The sequence below is a fragment of the Capronia coronata genome (assembly GCF_000585585.1).
Source record: "Capronia coronata CBS 617.96 chromosome Unknown acBCG-supercont1.11, whole genome shotgun sequence".
Lineage (NCBI taxonomy): Eukaryota > Fungi > Ascomycota > Eurotiomycetes > Chaetothyriales > Herpotrichiellaceae > Capronia > Capronia coronata.
In genome coordinates this window covers 130,950-145,933 of record NW_006912903.1, presented here as the reverse complement: position 1 = coordinate 145,933, position 14,984 = coordinate 130,950, and the positions used below count along the sequence as shown (strand labels likewise).

The 14,984-nt window shown below is 52.8% G+C and overlaps 6 protein-coding genes across 6 annotated transcripts; 3 read left to right on the top strand and 3 right to left on the bottom strand.

Annotated features, from left to right (window-relative positions):
* Nucleotides 1–942: 942 nt before the first annotated feature.
* A1O1_08830 (uncharacterized protein) lies at nucleotides 943–4,644 on the bottom strand (the record flags this gene model as incomplete). Its single annotated transcript, XM_007729688.1, has 1 exon — nucleotides 943–4,644. The coding sequence occupies one exon, from the start codon at nucleotides 4,642–4,644 to the stop codon at nucleotides 943–945; it is 3,702 nt and encodes a 1,233-aa protein (XP_007727878.1).
* Nucleotides 4,645–5,307: 663 nt separating this feature from the next.
* Nucleotides 5,308–5,850, top strand: A1O1_08829 (uncharacterized protein; the record flags this gene model as incomplete). The annotated part of the gene is made up of 1 exon (XM_007729687.1): nucleotides 5,308–5,850. One exon carries the CDS (start codon nucleotides 5,308–5,310, stop codon nucleotides 5,848–5,850), a length of 543 nt encoding a protein of 180 aa, XP_007727877.1.
* Nucleotides 5,851–6,158: 308 nt separating this feature from the next.
* On the bottom strand, nucleotides 6,159–8,433 carry A1O1_08828 (uncharacterized protein; the record flags this gene model as incomplete). Its single annotated transcript, XM_007729686.1, has 2 exons — nucleotides 6,159–8,329; nucleotides 8,382–8,433. 2 exons carry the CDS (start codon nucleotides 8,431–8,433, stop codon nucleotides 6,159–6,161), a joined length of 2,223 nt encoding a protein of 740 aa, XP_007727876.1.
* Nucleotides 8,434–8,969: 536 nt separating this feature from the next.
* On the top strand, nucleotides 8,970–9,320 carry A1O1_08827 (uncharacterized protein; the record flags this gene model as incomplete). Its single annotated transcript, XM_007729685.1, has 1 exon — nucleotides 8,970–9,320. The coding sequence occupies one exon, from the start codon at nucleotides 8,970–8,972 to the stop codon at nucleotides 9,318–9,320; it is 351 nt and encodes a 116-aa protein (XP_007727875.1).
* Nucleotides 9,321–11,015: 1,695 nt separating this feature from the next.
* A1O1_08826 (uncharacterized protein) lies at nucleotides 11,016–13,214 on the bottom strand (the record flags this gene model as incomplete). Its single annotated transcript, XM_007729684.1, has 1 exon — nucleotides 11,016–13,214. The coding sequence occupies one exon, from the start codon at nucleotides 13,212–13,214 to the stop codon at nucleotides 11,016–11,018; it is 2,199 nt and encodes a 732-aa protein (XP_007727874.1).
* A 606-nt stretch (nucleotides 13,215–13,820) lies between these two features.
* On the top strand, nucleotides 13,821–14,957 carry A1O1_08825 (uncharacterized protein; the record flags this gene model as incomplete). Its single annotated transcript, XM_007729683.1, has 2 exons — nucleotides 13,821–13,884; nucleotides 13,987–14,957. The coding sequence occupies 2 exons, from the start codon at nucleotides 13,821–13,823 to the stop codon at nucleotides 14,955–14,957; spliced, it is 1,035 nt and encodes a 344-aa protein (XP_007727873.1).
* Between the last annotated feature and the right edge of the window lie 27 nt (nucleotides 14,958–14,984).

The following is a 14,984-nucleotide window of genomic DNA, read 5'->3' as shown; positions in this document are numbered from 1 at the left end:
CCCAAGCCCCTAACACCGCGCCTATCAACCGTTGACCCGCGGGATGCGGCGAGCAAGGCCTCGGGTAGTCGGGGGGGAGGGGGGCGTGCATGCTATCCTCCACGCCATTCGCCAGCCACCTACGATGTCCCCTAGTCCTCGCGTCCAGGCGGCATCCTGATTGTACTCACTTCTAGGCGGTATAACTCTCTTCTAAATGACCGTGGTGCCCCTGCCCTGGCCTTACCTGCGAACGCACCATTTGACCCAGTTGCGCACTTGGCCCAAGAGCTAAGGCTAGGCTCTCGCTGCGTATCTGCATATGTACCTAACGTTGACGAGCTCGAATTCCAGGGGTCTTCGAGCATTAGGAGCCTAAAGCCCGGAATTCCAACTTCCTCCCCTTGCTCCGCGCAATCAGGTCCTTGCCAGGCCAGCGAACTGCTACGCCAATGCCGAACCGCCACTTGGCAGACAGAAGACCAAGTCTGATCTACAGTAAAGGATCTCTCATGATAAACTGCATGAATCGTTCAATTATTGGATGTTGGATGTTGGATGCTGGTTGCCAGGTTCTCGCTCAAAGCAATTGATGGGCGAGCCGGAGGAGGGGGGTTCTTCTCGCCCCCTTTTCGTACTTCAGCCTTGCCTGCACGCGGCTCTGGGACTCATTCCTGCCAGAAGCAAGCGCCTGAATGGCATCGTTGATCTGTCAGAAAGCGGCGCACCATGGATTGTTTTGTAAGATTCTCGGTGGGAGTTTGTCATTCGTTCAAGATCTAAATCTATTGACTTGTAAACACAAAAGGTACGCTGGCAAGCAAGGGCAAAGCCTTCGCTCAGCTTGCGACCAACCCCATCTGCAATAGCCGGCTATGTCATAAGTCGTCAGGGTAAAATGCTGAATGCTAGGTTTCGCAATAAGGAAGCAATGGATTAAAACAACTCTTCTTGACCGCTCCCTTATGACAGATCAAAGCCTGCCCCCGCGTTGACCGCGTACAGGAGCTTCTCCTTCATCGTCTTCAGGTCTCCGTATCTTGGTAGTTTGAGAAGATTGACGCAGGTGCTGGCACTCGGCAACCGGGTCTGATCCTCGCTCGAATCCCGGATGCTGAACTTGGGATTCAGATGGCTGAACCCAAGCAAGGGCGCCCGGGAGGAACTCGTGACGAACTTGAGGACTTTCCTCCGGTCCTCGTCCGAGAACTCCTGCATGGCTTTCCAGAAGAGTTGAACGCTTGGGTGCTCCTGGCCGTCGTCGCCGATCGCATAAACGCCACCATACTGGGTGTTTCGGCGCAGATCGTTGATATCGAGCTCAGAGTTGTCGCCGCCCACCAGCTTCTGCAGCTCCTTTTGGTTGAACATGGCAAGCCACATAGGCTGGATGATCTGACCCAGCCCCTTGAGAAAGGCGTCGGTGACGGCCTTCGGTTGTTGCTGGAGTCTGTACCGGACAATCCGGTCAATGTACAGCAATCGGTTCGTGTTCGTAACTGGGGTATTGGCTCCGTTCGGCATCAGTTCCGTGGTGATGGTACGCGTGATCTCTTTGCCATGCGCGTCCATTATGGTGATTGTGTCTGTGATGGTGAAATCGAGGGCAAAATCGGTCTCCACATCGCCAGGGTAGTTCTTCAGTTTCAAAAGCCCACTGTACAGCTCTTCATCATACTCCCGAACGTCGTTGATGGTGGCTCGGTAAGCAGACTCGTTGGAGCCGACAGTGGTGCCGCCGGTCAAAGCCCACTTGAGGAGAAAGAATCCTGCAAAGTTGACGTCGATCAGGATACCCTCGTACAGGCACTTTCCCACAATTCGCCCGAGGAATTGAAAGCGTCGAAGGAATTCCGACATGGGGTAATCGAAGCCTTCTGTGCCGGGCTTTCTGCCTGCATGTTTCAACAACTCCGCCGTTTCCTGGTAGATCAACGGATTCGGGTACAAGTAACCCTGCTTGTTCTGCTTGAACATGCTAAGACTAGCCTCCGGGTCAAACGCTTCAGTTGTGACGCTGAGCAGAAACTCCTTTGTCACGCCACCGCCGTCGATTCCGGCCTCGGGGCTGCCGAACTTGTCGATGAAGGTAATCTGAATGGGCTCCTTGAGGGCCTCTCCCAGTGGGTAGAACGCCTCGTATGCATCCTCAAAGACACTATCTCGGTGGATTTCGGCATGGTGTCGGCCTATGATGTCCAGTCCACGAGGCCTGCCGTTTATATCTCTGCCTTGGGTGCTGGTGGCCACCTGCATGCGCCAGCTATCAGGATCAACAGCACCATCACGCCGCCTGACTTGATCGCGGTAGACAAATTCTCGGAAGATTTGTACTCTGGTCTCGAATGGGATGAAGAATGGCAGATTTCGAAGTATCTCTAGACGAGGAGCCAGAGACTCGAGTTGTCTCTGCTTTCTGGCCTGTTGTCGTTGGCGCTCCATACGTTCGACCGCTCGCGAGGCTCTTGTCCGAGGCATATGTGAGGGGCGAATGCCGAACATGTTGCTCAATATAGCGTCTGATGCTCCCAAGCCCGTGGAGAGGTCCATTTCGGCGCCTTTGTCCAGTTGATCATCATCTTCCTCGGTCCCATCTGCATCGGCAAGTTCATGCCTCTTTTCCTCTTCCGCCACCACAGCCGGGATGAAGCCAGTCATGTTGACTTGGCTTGTCATTAACCAGTGGTCCGCAGGCATAAAGGACCGTCGGGAGTCTCTCTCATGCAGCATCCGCAAGAGGCCAGTGATTAAACCTTTCAGGTAGTCCTGGGAGACACCGTTTCCAGTTAATGTCTGCGGCTTCTTCTCCCCTGGCCTGCTCGATCGCTGACCTGGACTCCCAAACAAGGCAGACAGACCAGCTTCTTCCTCGACTTCGTGGTTTTGCACCAAGTCGGCCGCATGCCAATATAGGGTGAAGGCCAAGTTCTTCAAAAATGTGGTCATCAGTGCAACATCTTCCAGCGGCAGAGCACCCTGTCTCGCCATAAAACTCGTCGAAGTAGGAGATGTCGCTCCAAAAGCACGACGTTTGTCGAGGGCGAAGAAATCGTCGTCGTCCATGAACTTGAGCACGAATGTATAAAGCTCGAGAAAGAGGAGTATTATGCGCCACTCATCCCGCCAAAGAGCAACTTCCGCCCTGGACAAAGGAGCCCGACCGATCTGATTTGTCTCTGGGGCCGCCTCTTTCAACAGGGACAGCACATTTCGGTGGTCTTGAACAGCTCTTTTGAAGACACCTGTGGCTCGGGCAGTCCTCCAGAAATACTGGATTGTGGAAACATCTGCATCCCCAACCGACGAGACTGAACCTTGATATAGATACATGCGGATGTTCTGCGCTTTGGAAGGAAAAGCTCTCAGCAAGGAAACAGCGAAGTTGGCCAGTCGCTTTGCGGACTCGAATTCCGACAACTCCTCACCCGTTCTGGGAGATATGGGCGTGCTCACTTCATGTAGAACCGCTCGGACATTGTCTTGTTGAGGTATTCTCATGATCATCTCCCGTAAAAATGCTGGAAAAGGTTCAGAGGTGTTGCTCTCATTGTCAAACATCGGCTGGTCTGCTGCATCCAGTTTTTCCGCAATATCATTCGCGCACTGGCCCAACAGTGCCGACAACGCTTCGATGTATGAATCTTGTCCGGCGTATCCTTTCCCGAGAGAATCATGCATATAGATAAGATGGGCCAACTGCCATAACAGTTGGCTGGAGTTTGGCGTCTGCTTCTCATCTTCCTCTGCGTCTTCCACCTCTTTTGTGATGGCCTTCGAGAGTGCCGCCAAGTCGATGGCTGACGCTAGGTGCTTCAATACATCCCTATCGCCAGCAAAAGAATCGTGACTCAGGATGATCGTGGCAAAAGAAATGTATGCCGACTGCTGTCCGTGGCAAGGAGATTTAAGTAGGGTCACGATTGCCGACAATGTGCACTCCCGCCAAACTTCAGCACTTTGCGTCCGCAGCACACTCTCTATCACATGGAAATATTTCGATGCTTCCCTGGCCATGGCATCAGGCACCATCTCGGCAAGCCATGTCAGCATCTTCAACAGTCGGGGTCCATGGGATGTCGTTGCGTGAGCTGAGTCGTCGTATATCGTGCTCTTGAGATGCTGGGCCACAATCAATGCCAATGCCGAGAGATTATATGTCCAAACATCGTCGAAATCAGGCCGCGAGGGATGGCCTTCGATCGTCCGCTGCAGTGCCTGTCCAAAGTATAGTAATCTGAGTGTGTCTTTCTTGTCCCGGACCCGTTCACGTCTGAACTCTTGGAAACTAAGCAGCAGGCGCATCTGAAAGAGGAGTAGAGTAGGATCTCGATAAGCGGGGATCTCTTGTTCACGCTCGATCAGGGATTCGTAGTTGAGAGGCTCAGTCGTCCCTGTTCTCTGCTGCTCGTTATCGTCCCATAATTGCTTCCATATCGATTTCTGCTGCCTCCGACTTGAATGACCCCGCCAGAGTTTCTGTATAAGCCGGGCGGCTTGGAGTCGTTCTCTTTCATGCTGTCTCTTCAACCGCTCTGCCTGCGCCTGAGCAACAGGGTTGGCGCCAGATTGCGTCTTTGACAATGAAGCCCATGGATTCAATGTCTGTCGGCCGGAAAGGTTGACCTGTCGTGCTTTACGGGCACTTCCCGTGAAGGATTGATGCATGGTCAAAGAGGGGTGTCCTGGTCCGAGGGGTGCCGTTCGGCTTGGATGGATACTGGAGTTCGGGAGGACGGCTTCGTGTATCAACTTCTTGACGCTGAGACTGGGGTTATTGGTGATATGGGAGACATGCCCACAGGCTCCAGAGGGAATTCTGAGGAGAATACTGTGTAGGCGTTTACAGAAGTTGAGAGAGAATTGAAATGTCGAGCCGCAACACGGCGAACATGCAAGAGGCAAATAGAAGGAAATGCCGCTTCTCCGCAAGGCTGACCAGGCTGACCTAATGCACTTCAAGCGGCCACCGGCTTGTGATTTATCATGCCCGTGCAATACAGTGCCGTTCTGCCTGCGGAGATCAGCCGCCTATTCTCCGGGCTTCCTAGGCGTGCCTCCCCACCACTTACTAGTTGGTACAACCCACTGCAGCCTTGTTTGACGCTGTCCACAATTGACCTCTGACCTCTGACACTCTTCACGTTCTCCAACATTGCTAGCCATCCTTCTCACCGACGTTCTGATGTTCCGCCCTGAGCAGTCCCCGCCGGCGCAATTCATTGTCACAGCGTAGCAAGAGTGCCGCGAACAATACCTTCCACAGAACTCGGACTATTTATGAACAAGTGAATATCCTGCAAACCCTGGGAGTCCTGAACCGTCCTCACCATGTCGAGCGACATCCTCACCCAGCTACAAACCTGCTACGACCAACTACTCACCCAATTCTTCTCGACCATTAGTTACCTATCGCAGCGCCATCCCTTAGTTGCACCTGAGCCAGATCCGAGCGACCCGTTCACCTACCCACCCTCCGCAAGAGCCGCGACGTCGCAAACTCCTGGTGCGAATCACTCCCAACCACAAGGCTCAGGCATACAGCCGGGACCTGAAGACACAGAACGTTCCGTCTACCCTTTGCGTCCCGTCACACCGCAGGTCTTTGCCAATGCACAACGCGAACTCGCGGAGGACTTGGTGCAGAAGGGTCAGCAAATCGAGCTGTTAATTTCACGGCTACCGGGGATTGGCAGAGGTGAGGAGCAACAGGCGGAAGAAATCAGGGCGCTGGCGGAGAAGGTACGGGATATGGAGGAGAAGAGGAAGGCCAAGCGACGGGAGATGAGAGAATACGTGAAGCGATTAGACGAGGTCATCATGGGGATGTCGCGCAGCATCGATGACTCTCATACCAATGGGCAAGAGACCTGACGCATCGCCGTTTGGAAAGTTATACAAAAGTATGCACTTCGGAATTTACAAAGTCCACCCAAGCAGGCCGATCTGGAGAACTTGACGAAGCAAGAGAAAGGGCAGATTCATTCTTCTCGTCTGTGGGGTATCTTCAACCTCTTCGAACACCACGCTTGCTCAAACACGGACAACTTCAATGCCACATCTACCACGGCTATCCAAAACACATATCACAGAAGACCTTCCAAAGAGAGACTGAACACGAAACAGAAATATTCATGAACGAGGCATGGTCGGCCCCCTCAGGCCGGCTGCATCGCTACACCTCACACCATCATACTCCTCCGCCGATTGGCCATCCTTTCGTTTCTACCATCGGCAGCAGCAGCACTCTTGCTTGAACTGGTCATGGTCAGGTCGGGCCTATTCGTCTCATGGCTAGCCCTCAAGTTAGAGCTGACGCTGCTCGAACGCTTGAGATGCTTGTCATCAACATCGATGCCAGCGTGGTGCCGCACGCTTGCGGCGGAGCTGGGCCGTGGGACTGGTGCCTTGGGGTTCGACGTCGAATCTGAGGTCCGCAATGTTCTTGGAGGGTCGCCAGCTGCAGGGTTAGGCACTGAAGCTGAAGCTGGTTGGGTGGAATGCCTCCTCCGAACTGCAGTCCCAGGACCTTTTCGTCTTGATGTCGCTGCGGGTGTGTCGTCTTCAACTGTGCTTGGGCTTTTGGGTTCTCCGATGGGAGAAGAAACTGGAGGGTCAAATATCTTCAATCGATCCACCGCCTTTTCCAGCTCATCGCTGTAACGTTGTCTTCTGTTGGTCTGTCCCTGCAGGTCGTTCACAGTATTGGGGTTTCCCTTATCGCGTATGATGTCCCTCCTTTCCTTGTCTTTCAGGGGGCTCGGAGGCTCTTCTTTCTTGCCTGAACCCGATATTGCTAGTCCCTGCCACCTGTCATTTCCCGCAGCCCCTTGTTCTCGCTTTCCCGTGGTCGCACCGTCTTTGGCTTCAGTTCCGCCCATGCCTTCTGATTTTGTTTGGTCCAGACTTGGGCCCCTCGAGCGGGAGGTTGAAGTGCTTTCCTTACCCTTCGCAAGACCCTCGACGGCGCCAACCAATTCTTTACCAGGCCTTCTCATCTTATCTCTCAGGTTCGGTTCGGCGTAGCTGACTGCCGCACGTGCGCGGCGCGACCCCCTGCCGATACTACCATTCAGGACGTCTTCCACCGAGTTCAAGACCGCAGCCTCGCGCGGCAGGTGAGTATTCCTTGCTGAGGGCTCGGTGGAGATTGGCGATAGTATGTGGTCCCCTTGTGCAGCCGGAGTCTTTGGTGGCAGACGGTCTGACTCGACTGCCCCACTGGGGTCTAAGACAATATCACGAATCTCGCGCTCTGGTATTTTGCGTGGTGAATCATTCGCTGAGTGCTTGGGCATTCCATCTCGGCCATCTTTAAGGTCCCCAAGCTTTTCCGAGACGTGGACTCTTCTTTTCGTGGGGGAGTTGGTGCTTTTCGGGGCAAGAATCTTCCTTGATCCGGCCGTCGTCTTCTGGGGAGAGGTGGCACTTGTCTCGATCGGCTTCTCGTTCTCGCGGCCTGGTGCCCTCGTGAATCTGGACGCCTTTTTGACTGCAGCTGGATTGTTCCAGATCTGTGGCTTCCGTTGAAAGATGAACTCGTCGTTTTCGCCTGGGTCACGGGGCGATGCGTCCTCAAGCTCTGTGACATCCAGTTTCCGTTTCGCTCCCGACTTCAACAGTTGCGGAACGGGTTCTTCGGGGACAGGAGGTTCTGAAACGGGCTCGGTCTGCATATCTTGTAGAAGCGAGCTGGTCCGGCGTTTCCTTCTCTTTTCCAACGTCGAATGCAATTGCATCAGATCTTCACTGTTGTTGTGTTCAGTGGCAGTGGCAGTGATAGTCGACGAGTCGAAAGCGATCGGCTCCGTCACGTCGAAGTGTGCAACAGGTGGCGGTCCCAACTCGGGCGACTCGGAAGCCTGTTGCAGAGCTTCTTCGTCTCTTATGGCCATAATCTCTGCACTCTCCAGCGTCCGTCGCGGATAGAGCTTGTCCTCCTGAATAGCAGGCAGTCTCCCATCATATAACTCCCTGTCACCGGCGACAGCTTCTCTCATTGATTGCCTGTTCAACCATCCCTGCTCCGTCGAGTCTCTCTGCTTCTGCACACCACTCCTTCGTCTGCTCTTCTCCGCCGCCTTTTCGGGTAAATGTCCCATCTCTACGATGAGCGACGTCAGTTCAGTGACCTTCTTCTCCATTCTCTCCTTCATCTCCATAATCTCCCGGTTCACGTTGTTCGCATTGCGCCATCGTTCCGCCTCGGCCTGTGCTGCAATGGTTTGCTCGCGAAGGGATATATTCTCGGCGACAAGGCGAGATATTTCAGTCTCGAGATTGCGAATGCGCTGCGATTGGGTCGAATTCACACGTGCTATTTCGCGGTTCTGGCGAATGAAGCGCCTTTTCACTAAGTGTTGTTAGCGAAGAAATGAGAACATCGTCAAAGGTAAGGCACATACAGGCGTCGATGCTTTCAGTGGGAGGAGCAGGAACATCGTTGAGTCTTGCCATATCAAGGTCAAGAAATCATGTCACGCCTTACACCTATGCTCTTGCACCGAATTTTCATACCAGGTCTCATACCCAGCCCAGCGACAGTCGCGTGGGGGATTGTGAGCAAGACACACAGGTAGAGATGCAGTATGGGTGGGATAGTCGTGAAGGAGATCTCGAGCGGTGTTGATTCGACGTTAATCAGTCAGTCATTCAATTCATTCGCAGCCTGAGCGATTGAAGACATATCAACAAATCACCTGTTCGGGCATAGCGTGACCTTGGCTCCCCTCTTAAATGGCCGCCTAACCCACTGCGTCAATGCGCGCACCGCGTTCCGCGATTCTCCCAACTTAAAAGATTACATGTGCCACTCACTACTATCGGCGTAACTTTCTGGAAGTGTCTGATTCTGTCTGATTGAGGACGCCGGAATCGAATCTGTGGAATTAAGCACGGCAACAGAGCAACATTTTCCCAACCTGATCAATTCCCCTCCTGGCGGATTGTCTACAACGACAGTCGCTAGGTCATCGCACGAACTATACGAAGCCATGTCCTACCCTCATCGGCTCACCAACATGTACCCCTCGACGTCCTCCACTTCCCACTCCAACGCCAGCGGCAGTGCAGGAAACACATCCATGCTGCGTCAAACCTCCCAGTCGCAATCCATCCTTCAAACCCGAATCGCAGCGAAACGTGCGGAACTCGAGAACCTCCGAGCGCTGCGTGATCTAAGCGCCAATCTGGCGACACAGTTATCCACACTTGAAGAGAAACTCGGTACACTGAAGGACGGAGCGCAAAGCGTTGCGCTGGTATTGGCGAATTGGGAGAACGTGCTACGCGCGATTAATATGGCTGCAAGTATGTGGTCCCCCAACCAGACGTACTCCTTTTGAGGACTGATTACGTCGGATCTCACCTGCCTCGTGGCCTTGTCTCGATGGACGAAGTCCTATTCCAAAGACCTTCCCAAGTCTACTCTGTTCCGGGATCTGTATGACAATGCTAGAGTCGTTCTGGGATCTGTATGACGATGCTAACGCAAATATTCACAGTGAAAGTCCCCAGACCGGCTGACGACGAGAATGATGACGCAGCAGAAACAGACAGAGCGGACGACGAGTCAAGACCCAAGAGTAATACGACGCAAGAGCTCCCTGTCCCACTTGTCCGGATACCGATACAGCCAAAGACTGAAGGGACGGGTTAACAAAGCCGTACACACGCCAACATCGCCCGAAAATGAAGCATGTTATCCAGTCTCCATCACTGTTTCAAGGGGAGAGTAAGAAGTCGGTTCGATCGCAACGAAATCAAGATCACCGCTTTCGAATCCAATGCCATTGATCACCAGTCACCTTTGCATGACCTTCCTCCCTTTCCAACAGGCCGTTCAAAGACACCCAAAATAGGACATGCGACACCTACTTGGTAGGTATACTCCTAGGCCACGAATACACGAACCAACGTCGTCACTGCTAACCTCGCCAGGGCTACCTCTTCGCACAGTGCTCGAGATGGACAAGAACAGAGTCCGACTCATTGAGCGCAATGCGGCATTCAGCCTCATGATTGCTCTGCTGGGCCAACAACCGCAGTCGATCCCGTCTGTTCGGATCACGATATCTGTTTCGGTTTCGCTCTGGTTTGTCAAAGGCTACTACGTAGTAGCATGGCCGATACAGTTGTCGCCGAGTGGGAGTTGATTCTTTCCGAGATTCCAGGTCGAAATGCATCGACTTGACTAGGATCAGTAAAAAGAAACAATGTCCCTCTTTACTGCTCGCCCTTGGCCGGGAATCTGATATTCCGACCCCAGAAAAAGCAGGGATGTGACCAGCCATATAGGTACCTACCAATGATAGGTACGTTGGACAGGCAAATCTTTGGTGTCTGAGCGAAGCGAAACAGAGCAAGATCCTTTCAAGGGCCTTGACCTATGTCATGATCACAAGATATCCGCCTCCTCCTCTTCCTCTCAAGAGTAATTCCGTTGAGGGTGTCCATACATGAACAGACTACAGCAAGACATGACTGTTGGAATCAGTAGAAGAATCAATGCGAGATGGGCCACTATCTTTTCTTTCTACCTATTTGGCTGGCTGAATCATATGGACGAACGATCCATGCATGTCCTTCAAAGAATATCTGCTGATTAGCAGTCCCCCAAAACCTCAAATTTACCCCTAAACTTAGATAACTGGAAAACCCCTCTTCGAACTCACTGAACGCTTGATGCTCCGAAAGTGTCGGATCTGGTTTCTCCTTCGTATTTGGATACGGGTTTTCATACACTACTTACTAGTAAGTAACTCATTGAATGTGTGTCCCTAAGGTACCAGGTACTAGTCAGTGTAGCTTCGCCGGTCCATCACGGGCATCCCATGTCGCCTGCGCCTGCACGATTTCCCATCCAACACCTGCGCTGCGCTGTAGACCAAGCGGAAAGAATCAAGACTCCAGGACAGCAGGACAACAGTCTGTGAACCATATCACTTTAACAATTCGACACCTCGAGTACCCAGAGACATCTTAGTAGTCTTGTCTCCCGCTCCCGGCGTTGAATGTCGATATCAATACCAATATCAATATCAGGCAACCACCGCAGCAGACTCTGGCCGTGACGGCGCATCGACTTTACCACTGCCGTTCGCCGTGCCGCTGGTGACGCCAGCCTGCAAAGCCATCTTCTTCTTCTGTTTCTCCGCCCACTCCCGACTCGCCTGTCTGCCGCGCTCTGCGGCCTCGGCACGGGCTCGGCGTGTCGCTTCTTCCTTTTCCCTCCTCTCTTTCTCCAAACGCTCCATCTCGGCTTTGTTCCGACTGAAGACTTCCCTGCCCTTGGCCTTCTGATGGACCACATCGTCCTTCGTGACTGTGGACTTTTGCCCCGCGGTCAACTGTAGCGAAGAGACTCGGGGTTTCGTGGTAGTGGACAGTCTCGGTTTCTCCATGACATTTGTCGCTCGTCGAACGCTCGAATTGGCTCTCGTCTGATCGGAACTGGGTTTCGCACCGATCGACAACGGACGGACTTTGGTGTCGGTGGGAACTGGAGCGGAGGCTCGTTTCGGCGCAATGTTTTCCTTGTTGACTCCCGTGGCGTACAGGCTCATTCTTGCTTGACTGGCTTTATTCTCTCGAGGTAGGACACTGGGTCGAGATGTCTTGGTCGGCACAGGTCTGGCTTTGAACTGCTTTCGCTCCTTCTCGGCTTCCTCTTCGCGTTTCAGGCGCTCTTCTCGCTGAGCCTTGAGTTTCGCTGAGATGGCCTCTCCGGGTAGAGAGAAAGTGGATTTGGTTGGTGGCTTTGCCGATTTGGTAGGGACAAATGCAGGTCTGGCCGTGGACAGTCTCGCACTAGGGACTCGTTTCTGCGAAGTGTTTGGAAGAGCTTTGGATGGGGAATTTGAGAAAGACAGTGACGGAAGAGTGGAAGCGGTGGACTCCCTCGGCTTGTGGCCATCAATGATGGGTTTCTTAGGCTGTTTTGTCACGACGCTTGTCTTAGTTGCTGGCTTTGGAGCTGGAGCTGGTGCTCGTGCAAGAGTTGACTTTGGCTGGCCCGCAGGTTTGTTTGCAGGAGCTGTCTTCGTCGGTTGGAGGGGTTTCTTCGCTGGGCTCCGACGTGTCTTTTCAAGAGTACTTGGTACTGGGGCGGTGGGTTGTGCAGATACGCGAGCAGGCATGTTCTTCTTCGATTTCACAGGGGATTCGATTTGAAGTCCATCCAAGACTGGCAAGTCTTCTGAGACCTTTTCAATGGCGTCTTCTAGAGCATCGATGGCTTCGACAGAATCTTCGATCCGCGGTGTACGTGTCATCATGCCCTCGACAAACGACTCGGAGTGGTTGAGTTCTGAGTGGCTTTGCATTTTGGTAGGAGACCTAGATTTGATCTTGTCAACAAAAGAATCCTCAGCAGTGTCTGCAGCAGGTGTCGCGACGTCTTCATTTAACGCATGGACGGATGGGTCGAATTTGGGTGTCTTGGGCGGATCACAACGAATATTCTCGGGTGTCGAAATCGAAGTCTGCAGTCCCTCCGATTCCTCCGCCTTTGTTGCGTCCACGGCTTCTTCACAACACGCGAGATGGTTGTTGACCTCAGTATCCATGGTAACAGGACCGTCGACGACTTCAGAAGATGTCGTGTGGTGGGACTCTGTTACTCCAGGTGTTGCTTGTGGTGGTTGCTCGAAACTCTCAGGGATGTCGAGCGTTTCAGATGAGACACTTGACTTGGTCGAGTTTATTTCCTCGGTCACAACCTGTGATGTCCCGATTTCCGCCAAGTCCTCTTTGCCGTGAGTCGTAGCTTCAGCAGAAACATTCGTGTCGCCTGGCTGTGTTTCTTCCATCGCTGTCGGGGAGGTTTCTTCAATTTCTTCGTCTCCTTCGTGGTTGATGCTGGAATCTTCGTCAAGCTTATCTTTTACTTTTCTGCTTTGCTTCCCCTTCCTCTTGTTTCTGGTCTTCTTCGCGGGCGCAGGAACTGTCTGCTCGTCCACTACACCATCGTTGACGTCTGAGTTACCATCCTGAGCGGTAGGATCGGCACTGGTGTGTTTCTCGGGGTCTTCAAGGTCTTCGGAATTGGCGTTATTTTCGTACGTGATATCTTTCAGGGCTCGACGCGCTGGGTGCAGATCGAGGTCGCCGCCAGACTCTTCACTGTCGTCGTCGTTGTTCTGCGACGCATTCGCGTCGATGTCTTCGTGGATATTCGTGGGATGCAGGTCCGAATCGTCGTGAGCCTGAGCTCGCAAAGCAGCGCGAGTCATACGCATGTTGGCAGCTAGATAGTATTGTGAGTAGAGGATATGCGGCAGCAAAATGGGTAATGGTGACTAGACTCTTGCAGTTGTTGGTACTGACACTGCTCGTCCGGCGTTATTAAACATAAGGTCCTCTTTGAGTGATGGAATTCAAGGCCGAATTGTGGCTCGGGACGCGTTGTATTTAGTGAAATAATGTTGCCCGGCAACGGTTTCAACCTAAGCAATTAACGCCTAACAACTTACCGATACGGTTAGAATACTCTTCTATTCACGTGACATGCCAAGAAATCACCGCACCTTATCGCCTCAGCCTCGTTCAGTCACTGACAGAACTAGAGCCATATATAGACCTCTCCCATCCCAGACCCCAAAACGCGAGGCTCCATTACCATATCAGATCTCATCACTCCTGAGCGGGCCTGATGTTGTTGTAGCCTCGGCTCTGTGGCCACTCGAGATGCTACCAGTTGCGGCGGGAGCGATCTATCTCACGAGGAACCGCTCCTTGTCATACATAAGATAGAGCGGCGGTTCGGCAGACGCTCATCCTTCTGCGCTTCATCTGACACAGACCAAAACTTGTCCAAGCAAGGGAACTGAGCCTCGTCGTCAGTTATGGCCCGGCCTCGAGCCGATACCGGGAATTTCCCAAAGGAGCCGCACTCCGTGTCTTTGAAAGGTAGGCACATCGACCAAGTCCATGTGGTCTATTACAATCCAATAATCATTCCTGCTAATACAATGTGTGCAAGTTCTAAGGTAGAGTGTCTGGCACCCTGAGGATCCTGGTCATCGTTCTCATCCAACCTGTGTAGGCTCTCGCGTCCATCCCTAGCGCTACAACACCCTCTACCGCGGGAAAGTGATGCCAAAATTCCACATGTAGCATCCCTGGCGTACCCATCCGAAGCGGTCGACCAGGAATTCATCCTATCCAACAATCTTGCTCTGCCACCTTCATTTGGTTCCGCCCATGTCGGCGAGACTTTCTCTTGTGTCTTGTGTGCCAACAACGAAATCCTGCCGGGTAATGCATCCAAAACAGTCTCTGGGACCAAGATCCTCGCCGAAATGCAGACGCCATCTCAGTCGATTCCTTTGGATCTCCACTCGGCTGGCACCCAAGAAGACAACCAGATCGGGCCTGGATCCGCATTGCAAAGGATCATCCGCTTCGATCTGAAAGAAGAAGGCAACCACGTTCTGGCTGTCAACGTAACGTATACCGAAACGATATCGGGTGATGGCCAAGCAACCGGTGGAAGAGTGAGATCTTTTCGAAAGTTGTATCAGTTTCTTGCTCAGCCCTGTCTGAGTGTTCGGACCAAAGCCACTGAGCTGAGACCAATCGAGGTGCCCGACGAGACTGGTGGACCTTACGGCAGAACAACGTTGATGCGGTATGTGTTGGAGGCTCAGTTGGAGAATGTTTCCGATATGATGGTTGTTCTCGAAGAAAGCAAGCTTCTATCAAAAGCGCCGTTCAAGTCCACCTCTCTGAACTGGGATGCTGAAAAGGACAGTGATCACAAGCCGGACAACCCGATTGTCAACCCTCGAGATATTCTTCAAGTTGCTTTTCTCGTTGAACAGGCAGATGGCGTGCAGGAAGGAGTAGAGGATCTGAAGAACAGCATGAAACTAGATGGAAGGGTGGTCCTTGGCCAGCTTGCCATCAAGTGGCGCACTTCCATGGGGGAGCGCGGCTCTTTGAGCACTGGCAGCCTCTTGTCACGACGCAGAGTGGTGTAACTGTCCTTAGATCATCAAAAACGAATG